At 29.7% G+C, this 19,968-nt stretch overlaps 2 protein-coding genes and 1 non-coding gene across 3 annotated transcripts; all 3 read right to left on the bottom strand.

Moving 5' to 3' along the window:
- Positions 1-4,685: 4,685 nt before the first annotated feature.
- LOC113557161 (7SK snRNA methylphosphate capping enzyme-like) lies at positions 4,686-7,365 on the bottom strand. Its single transcript, XM_026962503.2, has 5 exons — positions 7,088-7,365; positions 6,447-6,700; positions 5,438-5,837; positions 5,151-5,369; positions 4,686-5,082 (listed from the first exon to the last, which is right to left on the bottom strand). The coding sequence occupies exons 2-5, from the start codon at positions 6,584-6,586 to the stop codon at positions 4,855-4,857; spliced, it is 987 nt and encodes a 328-aa protein (XP_026818304.1). The 5' UTR covers positions 6,587-6,700; positions 7,088-7,365; the 3' UTR covers positions 4,686-4,854.
- A 3,835-nt stretch (positions 7,366-11,200) lies between these two features.
- On the bottom strand, positions 11,201-19,730 carry LOC113557935 (WD repeat-containing protein on Y chromosome). Its single transcript, XM_026963472.1, has 5 exons — positions 19,665-19,730; positions 17,008-17,562; positions 14,754-16,088; positions 13,515-14,445; positions 11,201-11,700 (listed from the first exon to the last, which is right to left on the bottom strand). Exons 1-5 carry the CDS (start codon positions 19,728-19,730, stop codon positions 11,255-11,257), a joined length of 3,333 nt encoding a protein of 1,110 aa, XP_026819273.1. The 3' UTR covers positions 11,201-11,254.
- LOC113559480 lies at positions 12,664-12,782 on the bottom strand. Its single transcript, XR_003405982.1, has one exon. It is a non-coding gene; the product is annotated as a 5S ribosomal RNA (ribosomal RNA).
- Positions 19,731-19,968: the final 238 nt, after the last annotated feature.

Consider the following 19,968-nt stretch of genomic DNA (forward strand, 5'->3'; position numbering starts at 1 on the left):
TAGGTATGATTTATTGATTTATATTTAAAAGTATTTGAAGTTAAAGTTAAAATTTTTACAGGACTTGTTAAAATCACTAAAATTTACAAATAATTTTATTGTTATTACATTTTTATTTATTGATTTTAAAGTCAATAATTTAAACGAATACAACTTGTAAACCTGTCCAAGTAATCTATTTAAAACAGTTAAAACCAACTTAAGTAATGTAACTGAATCGCTGTCGAATTATATTTTTTTTTCTAAGTACAATACAATTTAATTATATTATTAATTATTATCCTCGTACTCTTATACGTATTACCTATAGGTATAATAAAAAAAAATAATATTAAAATAAATTACTTTAATAGCAATATAAATATAAATAAATCATAAAATATACTCGGTAATATAGGCTAATGAGTAACAGGTCTTCTTCGCCCTGAATCGTTTATTGTATATAATTATTAATTTTCATTGAATTAAAATTTAACACATACATTACAGCTGTGACTTACTAATCAGTTACTATCCTAGATAGTGATCGATTCTCATCATTCTCAACCCTTTTATAACAGGCGTACTACCTGTTTATTTTACTTATAAATAATGTATTCGTTTATTTTGGATGCATGTATAAAATTGTTTTTTATTAGAAATTACAAAATTATGACAATATACGTATTTAATGCATAAACAGAAATTCATCACACCATTGATAAACTATACAAAACAAGCTAATTGTTAACATAAAAAATACCAAATAATATTTAATGTTAATGAATCATTTTAATTTTTTTTTTCATAGGGAGATTTTCTTCGCGTACCACAGGTTAAGAAGCGCTTCTACAGAGGGATATTCATTTACTCATTCACATAATAATATAATATATTTATATAATTACCTATTATTAGGTATGTATATAGCATAAGGATGCTCCATTGTAGTATATCTCATATGTTATTTTAACGCGATAGTTACTTACATAGGTAAGGCCGAGATCTGAGAAGCAACTCGTTGATGAAGAAACATATTTAATATTATATGGTATAAACAGTGTCGCTGCCGAGTAAGTATGCGAAGAGTCCTATAAGTTATAACTGTCGTGTTCGACAGGAATGAGTGCGTGCGACGGTCGTATAGGTACGTGGAGAACGAACACGCGCGGACCTCACTACCTCAGTAAAGTATTGCGTACTTTTTTTTTTTTAGTGTAAATTAGTGTAAATGTGTAATAAATAATATAAAGGGGTTCCCGACCATAAACATTTTTTTTTTACTTGCAATCTTTTGACGTTCAACATTCAAGAAGACTGAATATATAATATTATACAAACATTACAAACTATATAAATGAGTCACCTAGATCTTAAACATTAACTTGGATTATATGTAATGTCGATGGTAAGACGTTTCCATTAGTGCATGTTATAAGGTTTAAGTGAGTTTTACAACGAGGTGCACTAAGCACTTGACATCTACAAGAGAGCAATTATCTACTTTTTATTTTTTTTTTTAGATTCTGAGTGGATCGATGGATGCTGTATTGATTTTACAACGATGTGTTTTTATTTTTATTTTTATTCGCTGGGTTAAAATGCTTAAACATTGAATACAAGGTTTTCATAATAAGTTTCGGATTAAAAAATATCGGAAATGCATTGTCATAATTTTTTTTTCACAAACGTTTAAATTCAGAATTTTGTAAATTTTCAACAATTTCCAGACTATTTTGTAGTTGGAGATTTATAAAAAATATTTCATTTCATATCGAACATTTGATAATTTAATACTTTTTTTTATAAGTTTTTTAACCTATTCGTTCAAACGATATTTGATATTTAAAAATGTTGTTATTTTAATTCAAAAACATAAAATAGTTAGGTACTTGAAATTTCTATTAAATGTTTAAATGATAATTTTATACAAACGATATAAATTTAAAAATATATTAACTATCGTTAAGCTATTTATAGACATTTTTTAGTCTATTTTCTATATAAATGTTTATAACATTTTTTTCACTCGATAAAAAAAGCTTGATATATAATAAAAGATTCCACGTGTTATTCTTATAGATAATAGGTATAAAAGAACTATTTAAAACACATAGGCACAATTTATTTTTATAAGCATTTGAAATGTTGCCAGAATTCATCTAAATCACAATAGTTTGCAAATTGTCATTCTGTTTGTTTTATAGCTAAAACTTGACAATTTAATACAACGCTCCTAATAAGTAATTGATACTGTAAACAAAACATTTAAAAAATATCTATCATAATTTTTTTTTAGACATTTGAATTTCACATTTAGATAAAATCACATCTTTAAACAATTTAAACTAGGTATGAATAACGATATTAATTATTCATTATTTTTTTATAATTTAAAAGCATTATTTGTGGGACATATTTAGAACTATTATGTACCTTTATTGCTATATTTTTTTTATTAAATGGCATTTACAAATGCAATGTTTTCGGCAAAAATTAATTCGACCTACTGTATTAATTGTAAAATAAATTACTTTACCTAATTGCAATTTCGAAAAACAAAACATGAAATATGTTATATAACGATATGATGGCTGATAGACTATCTGATACTACCTAATTTGTATTATATTGACATGTTATGTCATTATGTCAATTAATTCATTAACTATTAAATTATAAGCATAACTTTAATATTATTATTTATAATACAAATTAGTTTATTTATTATATAATATTATGATGTATTACACTTGTTGTTTTTAGCTGGACAAACTACAAACATGTTTATGTATTCTAAATTTGTAAGATATGTTATCATTTATCAATTATGTATATATCAGTCTCCGTTCAGAATTGTTTTTGGTGTACAATGATATTGATAAATCATTGAATTTAAATTAAACACATTCATTACAGGACCCACTTGACGCTTACAAGCTCTAGTGTACAGCATAGTGCTACTTACTTCATCACTTTTTTTTTTAATTTAATTTTTTTTAAGTTTGCTTAAAAAGAGTTTGCTTGCATATTTTTCAATAATCATTCAAAATATAGCTAAGTTCGTTTCATAATAGATACTAAATTAATTTAAGGCAATTTTTTTTATTTCGATCTTTTTTCTCTATGTCAATGAGCATAATATTTTGTAATATTTATAGGTATTTTAAGTTTATTTTCACATATTATATAATATTTATTATTTAACATTCGTTTTTAAGGTTACAAAATGTATTGTTGAACAACAGTTGCTCATTTCATTTCAAAAATATTCGAACAATTTTAGATAGGTAACAATGTGATAGTTCATTTGGGTAAAACTGTAAAAGTTTAATAATTATTTAATCATTTACACAATTTTATATATTTACAATTGAAATTTTTGTTTTGATTAAAGGCAAGCTTAAAAAAAAAGAAGGATGAAGAAAGAATAAAAAACACATGTTAATGTTATATTTTTTGATTTTTTTTCATTAGAAAATAAAATATATTTAAGAGCATAATTAAGCATTTTTGGATATATTTGTTTAATGTTTTTTGTAACAGAAGAATCTAGCCTAATTAAATTTATCATCATTGAATGTTAATATCAAGTGTTTTTATGTACTGTTATATACCTTACTATGTTCCCTTACAATGTACACTCAGGTAACATATAAAATACTGTCTCACATACACAGATTAGTACAGTATGTACTGAACCATGTACACTCCAACAACGATGACTGTAATGTATATCAAAGCATACAAATATTAATTCAAATAATATAAATGTGAAATTTATAAAATGAATTGCCTTTAGTATACAATACTTAAACAACGAAAAGAGTTATAGCTATTGCAGTAGTTAGTATATCTCAATATTTCAAATTTCAGAACTAGAATGCCGACCAACTAATCAACACCTATTAATGGAATTAAGAGTTTATAACTTATTTATTTCATTTTGCTAATTGTTTTGTGGCCGGTCCAATAAGTGATCTACTGACTAGCAAAACTATTTTTTAAATCTGATAAAAAATCATCAAATATTTGAGTTTTGTAGGTTTTATATAATGTTGTACTATAAATCATACTGACAATTTTGTGGAACTAAATACTGGAGCTCACACTCAAACAATAAAGCTATTGTGAAAGTTAGTCAAGTCCAAATATAATATAAAAATGAATGATGCATCTCCACTATTAGACCGCCAACTTAAAGAAGAATGGTAGCAGTCATGCCACTCGATAAAAACTCAAATATTTGATTATTTTTTATCAGATTTAAAAAATACTTTTACTCTATGAATATAATAATCAACATTATGGTATGACTAAGTACATTGTATACAACATACACTGTTTTCAGATTATTTAAGTTATTGATTACATGTAACAATTTAAAATTTTAATTAACGACAATGAATAATAAACTATTTGTAACTTATATACTCAATATGTACTACAAATGTTGTAATGCATCTTATATATACATATATGTATATAAGAATTAAGATACTTTGTATAATAAATCCAAAAATTGGTGCTTACACGCCAAGTGTACACAAGTGTGTGTAAAGAGTAAAAACAAATGGCAATATTCTATTTTTGTCATTTATGTAAGTGAACAAAGTATAACCAAATGCTTTTATTCAAAAAAAATGGAGAAAATAATCAATATATTTTTAACAATCAAAAATATTTATTCATCTTACAAACTGTACAATTAATATAACTTTTAGGATAGCATTAAATATTAAGAGATATAAAAATATTAAATAACAACTTAGTAGGTAATAAACGTCAATTTACACATGTTAAATTACAATTAAATATAGATCAAAAGTATGCCAAAAGCTTAAAACAAATTAAGTGAGTATTACAATACCATGTTTATGATTGTTGGGTTTCATTTGGTTTAACTATCGTACACTTTGGTTTGTTTCTAGATACTAATATGTTAGATTTTCTATACAACTTGAGCGGACGCTGAAACCCTTTAGATGGATTGTGAGGCATGGTAAGAGTTTCACAGTTAGCAAAACCAACTTCGTTCAACAGATAGTCTGTAAACATTGGAGGTTTCAGTTGAATGTTTTTATAATTTCGCCAAATGGTTTCCTAAAATTATGCATTTAATAAAGTTAATAAATATTCTACTTGTTTAATAACATTATCATCATATTTACCGTCAATGTTTTTCTACGACCATACGATTTCCACGGCTGAGGCTCAACCACAAGTATTCCACCAGGTCGCAACTGTGCATACATACGTTTGAAAGCTCGTTTTAAACCGTCATCACCCCAGTTCAAGTGAAGCCATTTGGTAATGCTTAAACAGAGAATAACGTCGAACTTACACGTTTCCAATGATAGTAAAAGATCAGATTCTAATACATAATTTCCCTGTAACATATTACCTTTGTTATAAGCTTAAATTTGTAGAATTACCACCCATTTTATGCTTTACTAACCTGTACAAAAGAGACATTGTTGGGAAATTTTTTAGATACTGCCATATCAGCTAAATTAATAGGACCATACAGCATAGGTAATGACATAGGAAATGATTCAATTTTATCACAGTTTGTATCATTAAGACTTTTTGAAGTACAATCTTTAAAATGGTAATTTGGAGACTGCACCATATCGTTGGTATAATATTGTACATTTTTGCGTGCAATATTTATTAGCTTACGATCAATATCCATTCCTACAACTGATTTTGCACCAAAATCTCTAGCAACGCTGAATGTCACATGACCAATATTACAGCCTATGTCTAACACGTCCTTGTTATAAAATAAATCTATATGTTCAGCTAACACTTTCAGCCTGTCGTCTTTATCATCTGGATTACGATAACCATAATATCTACAAAAAAAATAAATAAATAATATGCATTACAATAATGTTTTTATGAAAATATTATGTTGTGGAATATTTATGTTTAATAATTCATTCAAATTAAAAACCAAGATTGGACAAGTACGAATTATTTCAAAATGTTACAGATTTATTTGAAATAATATTTATGTAGACTAATTATAAATTAAACAATACATTATGCATGCACATTGCAATAATATCTGATTACAAAATTTCAGCATGTAAATAACTTTTTTACTTTGTAAGAATTCAATTATAGTGTTCTTAATAATGATTTTTATAATCTATAAAATAATTTTATTATTTTTTTTGTTCAAAATTAGAAATATGTTCTTGATTTCTACAAATAAAATTAGTTAAAAATTAGTTAAAAATAATTAATAATAATATTATAGTATATTTTAATGTTGTAGTGACATATCAATTTATCTAGTTTTTAGATCATACCTAGCAATAAAAGATTGAAAGATACAGTCCTTTGATTCTTTAAAAGTGTTTAAAGAGTTTTTCCATTTGATTACCTTTTTTCTAAGTACAATACATGGTGATAAAGGGTAAATAATTTTTGGTTTTGTAAATATCATATAATTTTACCTGTTATAATTTCCATATTTAAACAACAAATTGTTTTCTTTAAACTTGGGCTTGTTCTTATTCACTTTTTGTATCGGTTTAGCTGAAATCTTAACAACTGGCAGATGTTCTGAGTGTTTTTCTGATAATGAGGGCTGCATAATGATTGGACTGACTTATATTATAAAATAATATAAAATTTGTTGTTGGTATGCAATGTTAATTATTGAAAGGTTTCAAATCAAATGCTCTAGCCACAGCTAAATATATTACACCTGTAAACCAAAATTATTAGCCTGATACATTGCTAATAATAATATTAGTTACATTACGATATGAAAACATTAACAATTTTTATAACCAATCTTGCCACATACATACTAAATCTGAAGTTCCCAACCAGGATGCCTCACAATTAATTGAAATAGATTTTTTATGAAAAAAAAATAGCAATGTGAGTAATAAAACAAATGATAGTATAAAACCTACTTAGCTAAATAAACCGAAGTTACAAAATATAAATACTGCACGGTATATTATTATTGCGTATTCAGTATAAAGTATAGGTCATAGGGTGACTCCAGATTTTTAGAAAATAACTAAGGGTGCCACAAGTCAAATAAGGTTGTGCTAAATACTGCGATGAACAGAGCTATACATACTTGGAGTTCCTAAGTAATACACGGGTTTAATGTGTTTGCATTTGGAATAAAAATAAGCAGCAACCATTAAAAAAGTAACCGAACCAGTTACTTTACATGTCAAACAGCTTTTGTGTTTGTTCTGGTGGTGATCAGTATCCACTGATCCGGTTTTCATGACAAGACTCTGCACTGATACAAAGTTCTCGCAGTCGTCAAGGATAGAATCGAGACTTAATCTAGCATAAACGGCGGATAAAATAATCAAAACGCGCACAAAAACGTGTTTTCGTGTGACGCAAAACCGGCATTGTTATCAATTGATGATAAAAACAGTATCAATCTGTAGTTCGGAGGTGGCTACTACTGAGATAGATAACATTGTTATCTATCTCAGTGGTGGCTACAGATATAAAACAATATATCTGTGGAGGTGGCATAGTTCGATATCAGTATCAATACTTATAACTTAATCTTAAAATCTTTAAAATAAGCGCTTAAAAAAGCACTTAAAAACATCATTATAAGCACTCAAATAAGCATTTGAAAAACTTAAATTTGAGCAAAAATATTTAATAAAAAAAAGAACTTTCTTTCTTTTTTTAATAAAGTAGGCACTAGACATAATTTGTAACTGTGCTAAAAATAATATAATTAGACTACAAAAAATATTGAAGCCAAATGATTAGGGAAAGTTACTAAGTACCTAAAAAAATAAAAAAAAAATAAAATAAATCTTTATATTATAAAAAAATCAAACTTCACTTTAGAGACATTTTGCCTTATTGTTTATAGATTTTCCGAGGGCTTTTCTGAAAAAACCATAGAAAGTAGAAAAACTGGAAATAAGTATATTTTTAAAAATTGTTGAAAAAGCAAAAAGCACTATCAAATTTCATAATTGAATGCGTTTTAACATAACGTCCGACATACACTTCCATAGCACTCTGCTACATTTTAAGCCAATCCATAAAAATAAGCTAATTCTTAAGTCCTGAGCCCTGTTGCCTGTTCATAACGTTCATAACGATATAACTAACTTAGTAACTTCTTAGTTCATAGTTCGTGTCGTTCGTGATATTATATTGTGTAATTTAATATAATATTATATGATCTGTACCTACCGGCATTTGCCGCAGACCGCAGTACTGCTACTGCCTCGTGCCGGCGCGATCCATTACAACTGGTGGCTCCGGGCTTCTTATCACCGCCGACGATTGTCTTTTATACGATCGTGGATTACGAATAACAATTTACGATTTTTTTTATCAGGTTATTTTTTACAATACGGTCGAATAGCCCGAATAGGCGATACGTTTTTGCGCCACCGCTTCCAAGTACGTGTAGTTGCAAACGTCACGAGCACCGATGCACCGTATGCATATTGTACAAAGTAATGCTCATGAAGATTTTGCACTTGGGGGCCCGACAGGCCCGCCTTAGGCTCATTTAATTTGGATTCGATGAGTTTCGACTTTTTGAGTACCAACCTATACACATTTGCCACACAGCCACTCAAGCCCGGATTAAGATTAAAATAATTTTGGGCTCGAGGCTAAACAATTTTACTTTTAGGGGCTCATAACAGCCATAACCATAATCAAAATATTGCTAACTCACAAAATATTTCAGACAAAAAACAATTAAATTTATAAATTTATTTCTAACTTTTTTAAATACAAAAATAAGCTTCTAAAAATAGGTCTACCTATGTTGCCATATGTCAACGCACGGCTATCCATGAAAACTATCATTAATAATAATTAGATTATTTTATCTTATCGTATTTTTTGAGTGCTCACATGACATACGCGGCGCGGTGGTACTCCCATCAGTTCCAACGCAGCTTTCGATTGAAACGACTGTCATTGCGTTCTTGCAGCTATAAAATATACATACCTCGATAAGGTAAAATCTTTTTATAATATTAATTATGGACATATGGAACTTTTTTAAGAAACGTAAATTAGACGATGGTCTTAATGGACCGTTAGATAAAACAAAAAGGTCTGACTATAGACACTTATTCCACAAACGTTCTTTTAGTATACTAAGGCGTGTTAAAACATGGTTACGATCAACGATGGGCGATGATAGACTGATTGGAATATGCAGGTTGAGTGTTCATAGAGAAAAAATAAATGCAAATAAAGAAAAATTTATTAAAAATGCGCTGACACAATTTGGTAGAGAATGTTCACGGAGATTACAATTTATATTTAATGAAAAAGAATAATGTATAATAATGCCTAATTGTAATGTTTTAGTTGTTATAATGACGAAACATATACATAATAATGTAATAATAATAAAATGTATAAAAAAGTTCATTTATTTTTTAAATTAATTTTGCTCCCCCCTAGACAAATGTCTGGGGACGCCCATGAGGTTATTCAACTTTTTAATAGTAATTCAGGTTAAAACCTAAATATCTAAAAATATATATTATTTATAATTAATTTTTTTTATAGAACTTCGAATTTGAGTTTTTGACTAAATTTTTATTTTTTTTAAAATTATTTCAAATTTTAATCGATGAATTATTTTGTTTTGATTTATAAACATTATTCGCAGTGACTTAAAAGAGTTAAAACTTATTTATATATCTATATTATGAATTTTACTATACCAATGCAACTTTCAAAATATTTAGATTAATTTATAAATCATGAACTTAATAACTTATCACATGTTAAAACATATGTTTTAAAGTTGTATTGAAAGTTATGTTAATAACAATAATATATAATATTGTATAAGTATAAATTATAAAAATAAATAAATATTTATCATATTATTTATAAATGCAATGTTTTCTGCAAAAATTGAATCAACTTTCCGCTTTAATAAAAATATAGTAAAATAAATAACTTCAATAGCGTAATACCAAAAAAACATATGAAATGTACATAGTTTGCTCTTAGATTCGTTTTTCATATATAAGTAAATCATTGAATTAAAATTAAACACATCCATTATGAAATATTGAAATGATTGGTATTCGATACTTATGGACACAACAGAACGGTATTTAGTTGTTTTTATAAATTATCAATTTTCATTAAAATCATAACTTAAAGTCTTCAAAAATTAATGAAGAGGATTTTTTGAATTAAACAATTTTTAACTACAAAATAGTTAGAAAATTTGTGATTTTGATGAATCATATAAAAAATTGAACTTTGTAATTATTGCGATTTGCAAACAAAAACTTATTAGAAATGTTGTATTCAATTTTTTATATTAAAAAAATGTCATCATACTTAAATCAAATTAAATCAAAATTTTCAAATGTCTATAAAGAAAATAAAAACTAGAAATATTTTCGTTCATAGACATTTTTGTATAAATATTTGGTAAAAATTTAAAGTTTACGTAATTAATTTTTGAATTACAAAAAAAGATACATATTTTTTCAAAACTATCCAAGATTATTTATACTAAATGAAATGAAAATAATATCTTTTGATTTTAATATCTTTTTATAATAGTTTATTTTAGGTTTATTGGTTAATAGTTTTGTACATTAGAAAAAAATATACTTATTTCAAATACCTATAGATTGTTAATTGTAGATTTGTAAATAAATTATTTTGATTTAAATTTTAATAATAAGTATCAGAAATTTTAGATACATAATAATTATATAAATTTCAGGGATAAAATGGATATGTAAATATGAAAAAATGCATTTAAAAAATCTCTTATAATGAAAACTTTTATCACTTGTTTCCACGCGTAGGTATATGAATTTTAAATCATGTACGGTACCTACTTTTCTTATTTTAAGTAATATATATTTATACTTTATTGCTTTTATTTGGAATTTCAACATAATAATAATATATGTTTCACTGCCTTGTACTTCACACTTATTTGGCACAATTAAATTTTTACTCACTTCACTATACATACAATAAGCACCTAACGTCTAAACCTAACCTTTTATAAAAATGTTATACAACATATTACATAATAATATTTAATCTTAATTTTCAGAGTTTTCAGTTAACAAAACTTGAACATACCTATTCAAGTAATAACAATCATATGGTAATACTTGTACATTATTTTTAATTACTTTATTTAATAATGATTTTATTGTATAGAAATATTTTTTTAAACTCTGTTCGGTGTACATAATATATACATTTATTATATATATAAAAAAATTAAATGTATTAATTATTATTTGAAAACAATTAATTTTGTTCTACGAGTGGATTCCTCTTTTGTTTTCTCCAACTTTTGTATTACAGGGATAGTATCAAGATCGTACAAAGGAATATGCTTATGAATCTTTATTCTAGGCTTTGATTCGTCTATCTTTATTACTACTGGACGTGTGATCGATGTAGTTTTGGTTCTTAAAAATTCTATATGTGTGTCGTGTAGAGGTAGATCCGGGCATTTTTTGTTGTGTAGTTTCCTCTTGCCTTTTTTATCTCGTGTAACACGTTGTTGTCTCAACAATTCTAGTTTGTCCCATACTGCTGGTGATCGTAAACTTGCATTAACGCCGTCCTTCAAAATTTGAATTGTTGTGAATGACGCTTGCCGTCGGATATCCAGAGGTATCTTAAATTGTGTAACATTAATCGGGCGGACTTTTGGTAGGTCCGGCCATGTCATTCCTAAAAATGTTATATAATCATTTATTTATTTGATATTCATACACCTTGGATATAACTTTTAGGAAAGCATACCATATCATTCTATTATGAAAAACTTTTTAAAAACTATGATAAATATCGTCATATAATAATTAACGATTTATTAGTCAATATATTTAATTAATTTAAAAGATTTTATATTCATAAATCAAAACCTAATGAATTCATTTTATTGGTTCCGTTCTTCATAAAAACTATTTACAAAAAATTATAAAACATATTTTTTGAGTGATCTTGACCGAAATTCGTTTTAAAATTTAATAGGTAATTAATGAAAAAATAAATATTTTATCTTAATTCGTTTCAGGCTTAAAGTCAGTTACCAGTAGTTTGCTAATTTTCTCTCTTTCATAGTTAATAATTTACACTTCTTTCCAAAAGCACTATAATATCTCCTTACTACAGGTGCATACTAATACATATACTATTATACTAATGCATTAAATGTTTATGAAAATATTATGTTAATTCAGTAAAACCTCGATAAGACAGAATCGCTTGGCACCATGCAGTTTTTCCGTGTCAACAGAGTTTCCGTTTTGACGATGTTCAAACAAATGAAATTTGAAAAAAAGCACCAAAGAAATTTTCCTTATTACTAGGGTTTCCGTTTTACCGAAGTTCCGTCTTATCGAGGTTTTACTGTAATTCAAAATCACAATCTGGGTTGTTTTATCTATAGATATCTACAGCCTACTTATACTCATTCTGTTTAAATTTAATAAATGTATTATATTATTTACATATTATATTTGTAATCAATAACCACTAATACTATAGGTAATAGTCGAGATATTCTGTCAAAATTAAGATAATTGATTATAATAAATATTTTAGCAAAAGTAATAATTTAAAATGAATGAACTAAAAATCAATATTTTTAAAAATTATCAAAAGACCTGCAGAAAAAACGTGGAAAAAAAATGCCAACGGCACGTAGTGTTCCCAAGCGGTCACCCATCCAAGTACTAACTACGCCCGACGTTGCTTAACTTCAGTGATCGGACGAGAACTGGTGTATTCAACGTGGTATGGTCGTTGGCAAAAGTCTTTGATTGTCCGAGTGGATCTAGATACAGGTTCTTATTGTTTTATAATAGTCATAAAAAGTGTTCATATAGTCATATAGGTTATAGGCAAGTAATAGCCAGCAAGTATCTACTTAATCTTGAAAATTGAATACAAGGATATTTTTAAAATTCAAGAAATTCAATGTACTTGTACACTCAGTGTATAAGTCATAATTATATTCGTTTCGCATACGGTTTTTTACGATATCGAAAATTCAATAGTAAAATTATGATTTATCCTCAAACGATTTTTGTTATTATATTGTTATATTTATAAACCATTGTATTTTCTATACATTATATAATTTTCAAAAAATTTAAACTAATTTTAAACTATTTTCAACTATACAAGTAAACAATACACCCACTTACTAATAAAAAACTTTGCAACTTACTGTGCAGTGTGTGAGTATATTATACTCGTAACTCGTGTATACATCTATTATTGGTTATAAGTCGTTAGTAAAGAATAAAACGTAATAATAACTGAAATAGAGTTCTTGTTATTCAAATAAATATATGATTCTATATATTTTATTATATATATATTCTATTATGTTTATATACCATACCCCAGCCACAGTACATATTATATATATATTGGTTTAACTACCTTCTTTGGATATCTAATATTTAACTTGTCCCACTCTGGGTCACGTTACAGTACTTATCATATCGTATAACTAACTACGATGATGCATTTACCCAAAGTTCCTACGTAATGACCGGCCAACGTCCAGATGCGAATCATCTTGTCTACACTGCTACTAATTATTAGCTCCAGTTTTTCGATGAAATCGATGTGATTAATGCGTTGCGAGTGTGCCCTGTACGTACTGACCAACAGTGGGCCAGCCATGTTCTTCGAGGCGGCACGCTCGGCTCGACCCATGAAGAATACAATTATCAGGAACGGAAAACGTGACCTAAGCGATGGCATGTTCACGTCGTAGATCGTGTGTCTCGGCTGTCCAAAGTTGGTTACCAACCATGTCTTGATGTAGCCGCTTTCAAAGCTCGTGATCAAGTATTCGCTCTTTGGGTCCGAAGCCATCGACGTGACATAATCATCCGCGATATGTATGGCCACGAACTGGCTTATGTACTTTGGAACTTTGTACGTGCACCATATCTGTACCACGCCATTACGTGTGGCCACGAGTAGGGTTCCGACGTTCGAGTCTTCCGGCCGGGCCCGCAGGAAGTGTGTGGCAACTGCCGCGTAATGCTCACGGGGCGTGTGTTTGATATCCAACCTCTTAAGTTTCTCCTCCCTGGTTTCTGTGTCACCATTGTCCCCTATTATACGGCTGCCAACGAGCGACAAGGAACTTATCTGGCTCTTGCTCACCATCGTTGATGTCATCTGGCTCTTGCTCGCCGACGACAAGTTCGAGTTCTTATTCTTCCGGGTGTCCGGCCTCATACGGGCCTTGTATTTTTTGGTCAGCTGTCCCGTCTCTAGCCGCCAGAAACCCATCACGCCCGCCTGCGTCGTGGTCACGAATAACGACGGTAGCTTGACGCACGCGCTCAACACCGGCTCGTCGTGGTTGGACAGCCACACTTTTCCTTTGGACAGTAACAGTGGGTCGTTGAATTCAGTCACCCGATGATCAAAACCGGTCACCAATATCTGTGGTCATGGAATGCGAACAAAATTACGTAATATAATCGCGGCTAATCACAATTTTTTATATTATTTACATTGTTTGAAAAACATGTAGGCGGTGATAATTTCGCTGCGATTTCGGTATTATTTATTAGTAAAGTCGGTATCACACGTTTGGAGAAGTAGAGGTCATTTGGAAAAATCTACTCTCTCTCTCTCTCGCAAGCCGTTCACCAACATAACAACGAACAAAAAAATAAATCTAACTTTTGAAACACACATATAGGTCGTATAAAATTTATATCACTACGATATGTCATAATAATATACACCTTATTGGGCAGCCAGAAGACTTCCGATATCCGGCCGCCGGACGGGATCCGCAGTCGGTTCAAGCACACACCGGTGTTGGGGTCCCACATGTGAACGCTGCCGTTCACCGCGGCGGTGACGAGCAGACCGCCAGACGGGTCGAAGTTGGCAGCGGTGATCTCGACCGGCAGGATCTCGCAGTACACCTCCTCGGTGTGCGCCATGGACCATTTGATGATCACGTCGCCGGTGCGCATGTTCCACACGGATATGGACGAGTCCTCGGCGGACGTGGATATCAACACCCGGAACAGCGCGTTGTACAAGGTCTTGACGACGGGCGTTGCGTGCGACTTGTCGTCTTGTAGCCCCGACAGCTCGCGGTCGGCGACCGTCGGTTTGGTACACTCGACCACCATGAACGACTTGTAATCGTTGGCCACGCATACGATGGCCTGGTTGCGCCAGTTGAAGTGCATCACGACGAACGGCCAAAATTGTTTTCTTTCCGGTGCCGCGGCCACCGTCAGCCCGTCGAACGTCAACAGGCACGTGGCCCGGCGCAGGTCCCACACCTTGACTATGCACTCCGTGGACACGGAGTACAGGTACCCGTTGGCCGGATTGTACGAGACGCGCATCACGCCCCAGTCGTGGCCCGTCAGCGTGGTGCAGTCCACGGGGCCCGACGCGCGGTCGGCCTTGATGTCCCACACCCTGATGGACCGGTCCAGGCTGCCGGCGGCCAGGTGCGTGTCGTGGACCGCGCACAAGCAGGTGAACCCCTCGACGTTGGCCGTGTAAACGGGGCCTTCGTTTCGTTTGGGTTGAAAGTGATATTGGGCCATCGACTGGCGATGCGACTGCGACACGGACGCGAACGAGCTGCCGGCGTTGTAAAACGCGATCTGTTCGACGGGCGCGTTGTGCAGCTGTTCGTAGAGGTACGCGCGGATCAACGGCGGACACTTGGCGGACGGCTTAGTGGTGGGCGGCTCGGCCGACGTCTGTTTCACCAGAGATTCGATGTACATCGGCTTTGTCTCGTTGGCTTTGCCCGACTTGTCCTTGAACGGGTTCCATTCGTCGGACGATAAGAACTCGAGCACGAACACGGTGCCGTCCTCGTCGCCGATCGCGATTTTCGACGAGCCGGTCTTCTGGCGTATGTTGAACGCGTACACGTGTATGAGACAAGTGCTCAACACGCAATACCCCAGATTGACTTCGAAACACAGCTTGAACTGGCCGGAAGACATGTCGTAGAACATCAGTTCGCCGCCCATGAGCGACAGGCAAATGACGCTAAACTCCGGCATCGCCACCAAACCTCTGGCCCTGGTCGGCGGCACGTCCTGTATCGTGATTATTAATTATTGTATAATGTTTGTCGTGCGAATTTTAATTACATAAAACGGTGTTTTTACGAAATTGCATATTCATCCGTAAATTATTATTTCTTCTCAAGCCGTTTTTAATATTTTTTTGTATTTCCAAAAAAAATAATTATAGATATTTAAAATTTTCAACAAATATTTATAACTTTAATTATACAATAAAATTTTCAAAATTGTTTAACTCTTAGAGCTATTTATAGACATGAAATAATTTCATTCTTCTTTCTATTTATGTAGTAAAATTTATTCGATGGGTCAAAATTCTTAACAATTTAACACATAATATGATCTTACATAAGTTGTCTTTACATCTGTATAAAAATATTAAAAATACATAAGTACAATTCTTGTTTAAATAGTTTTGAAGTTAAAATTTAGACGAAATTATTTAAAATAACGATGATAATAATTATTTTGTTATAATTTAAAGACATTTTTCGTGGGCACTAAAAATGTTTATTTGTATTATATTGTTATGAATTTCACTATACTCAACGACATTTTTAATTTATTTTAAGATATTATTATCTGTTTATACTATGAATTTGTTTATACTGTTTTACTATATTTTCAGAAGGATGTTATTAAATATTATTAGATTCTTCTTACATAGTACACTGCGTTTAATTTTATTGACAGTAATATTAGTTAAGTTAGGTACAGATTTTAATAATAATTATTAAGACTAATAGTTATGTTTTTATTCGTGGCAATCTAAAATAATAACGAGTTATTGGGCGATTATAGGTAAACGAGCTCACAATCCATATGTTAGCTGTACATTTATCTCGGTTTTAGGCATTTACATCTACCTACTATCAGTACTATCTATAATTTTCGTTTATATATTTGTATAACATTAAATTTATTAAATTACCGAAACGACTTGGTATGTAGCTTTCCATTGCATGTCTGATGTATAACGAACAATTTTCCCCGATTGACTGGCTGCTATGTATTCAGGTTCGTCGGGTTCTTTTTGAGATTGTTTTATTTTGTTCGGTAAGAACGTTATATCTACGTATCGAATTATGCCTTCTTCTCCGTATTCGATCAATTTGTTCGGTAGTAATTTGGGGATGAATTTTGATAATTCAGTTTCAGCGTTTGATACAAATTCATTATATTTACGCTTTATTTCAAATTCTTCCGCTAAATAAGTAACGAATAGTAAAAAATTGACGGTGCCTTTTTTTTTAACATCTATTTTAGAAAAAAATGCGTGGAAATTTTTATCCGACAAAACTATATTGTATGGTTTCAAAATATCACGCAATTGGTTTTCTTTTATATTCCCCTTAACATATTTCAGAAAGCTTTGCCGAATATCAGTCAACACCGTCTCGTTTACTTGTTTCATCAAATTATTTAAATATATTTTCTTTCCTTTAATATCTTCTATGTTTTCATCGCTTTCGTCATCACTAATATCCTTGACGTAATAATAAAATTAATTCAATTAGAGGTACTCATTTTAAATGTAAAATACAATTAACTCAATGACGTCTTAAACAAGTAACAATTAATTAATAAAAATAATTCTAAGAAATGTATTAAATATTTAGAATAAATGATCATAATACCTTAAACAAAAAAAAACAATTTAAAGACTACATATTAATTAATATGGTAATAATCTTTTAGTGGAATTTTGGTTGATAAATTATTAAGTAGAGAAAAATAGATTTTAAAAAAATTGATGCGTAAGTTTCGAATTAATATTAGACCTATTTATAAGGATACATTTTTACATTTTTACATTTGTTGAGAAGTGCATATACGCTATTTGTATTAATGAGGGAACGGTGTAAAGGGATATTTTGTGTTGAAATCAAGCCATTAAAATACCCGAGTTGGTTGTCATGGAACTAAAAAAGTTACAATAAACAAAAAGAATATATATAACACAACTTACACATATACATTGTGTATGTTTAATTGTTTTAGTAACACTAATTAAAAACGAATACAATTTAATGTTTATCTCCTTTATACTGTGTAGGCACCTACACAATTACGAAATCCGATAAAAATAAAAGATTACAAGAAACAAGAATCGGATTTATATCCGTGCTCGTTGTTCGCGTTTGGAACATTTGAAAGTTACTTATGCCACAATTGTTTCACTCGTTTCAAAAACTAAATCCATTTTTAACAACAAATTGATTAAACAATCGTTTATGTTTTTGTGAGTTTAAAATATGTAATGAATTGTCGTCATATTTTGAAAAAACCACTATTAAAATTAAACGTCAACCTGTTATTAAAAATATTAAATACTACCTTTTGTTATGATAAAATAGTTAATATGATAATTGTAACTTATATTATTTAAATTATGGCATGCATAAGCGTACTATTATACTGGTAGGTATATTTTGCTATTTTTCATCCTTTATTCTACATGAAACTATTATTGAAAATTCGAAACTTACATAATAGTTGTTATAAGTTTACTTATGTTCAAATGCAAATTACGACATATCCTTCCGCAACCGGTCACTACGTTCAAAATGTAAATACGGCGCCCTAACTTTAATTTGTACCTACTTTGTGTGTGTGGTAAATTTAATACTTGTCCTGTCATATACTCATACCAAATAAATAAATATCTTACCATTATATATTTTCTTGTCAAACTAAAACGTATACAGACTTCAAATTCTAGGCTATATTAAATTTAAATAACTAAATATGTACTTTCAAACGTTATAATTAACAAATATCAATTATGTAAAAATCAAAAATATATAGAGACCTATATTTTTAATGGTTGCTTAGCATTTCATTTATACGCATTTATAAATTTTGTTATAAAATGTCTCAGAATATGAGATGTAAAAAAAACATTTATCAAATTAATGCCTGCTCCTAAAAGATTTGTAGTAAGACAAAGGAAAACTAATCCATAATATCATACTGTACAAGTAGAAGTGCCATAAGGTGACGCCTATCACTAATTAATTGTAAAATAATTCAACTAAAACATAGTTGATTATATTTTCGATAGTTTTAAAATAAATTACTAGTTACATAATCAACAGTTAAATTTAGTCATTTATATATCTACTATACAATTAAGCCGGTATATATATTTTATAAATGATATATGTTACATAAAATTTATAGATATTTATAATTGTATTGTTATTATGTATTATTGACTATTGTATTGTTTATATTTTTTCGATGGTTGCTACAATTTGATGATTTATAACGCAGATACTATTTTTTTTTTAAACATAACTTGAGTTCATTTAGATTTACTGGAAAATCATAGAAATATTCTAAATGATAAAAATATTCGAATTATGTAGAATTATTATTGTTGTTGTTAGGGTTGGGCAGTATCTTGTATTTTGTATCTCAATAGAATATATGAAGTATCAAGTATCGAGTATCGCGATATATATTTTTAGTCAGTGTATATCGGGTATTTCATTAAATAATTTTATCGATAAATACTCGATACATTAATGCGATACTTTGAAAAATTAATTTTTTAGGAATATTTTTACTCGCTTATCTACCAACCGCGACTGTTTGACTATGTTTTAAGCACCAGTTGAACGTATGTTTTCCCTGGCCGGATTTATTCATAATTCTACCAGGAATAAATTATCAGATATTACTTTTGAAAAATTAGTATTTTTAAAAAGAAATAATAAGAAGTTATACTAATATATTATATTAAATAAACAATTTATTAGTTTTTAAGACGTTACGTACAATATAAATTAAATTAAACCTTAACCAGTAAATATTAATATATTATTATACATTTATACATATTATATAATTAAACATTTATACCATATTATTGGCTATTATAATAATC

The sequence above is a fragment of the Rhopalosiphum maidis genome, chromosome 3, assembly GCF_003676215.2.
Source record: "Rhopalosiphum maidis isolate BTI-1 chromosome 3, ASM367621v3, whole genome shotgun sequence".
Classification (NCBI taxonomy): Eukaryota; Metazoa; Arthropoda; class Insecta; order Hemiptera; family Aphididae; genus Rhopalosiphum; species Rhopalosiphum maidis.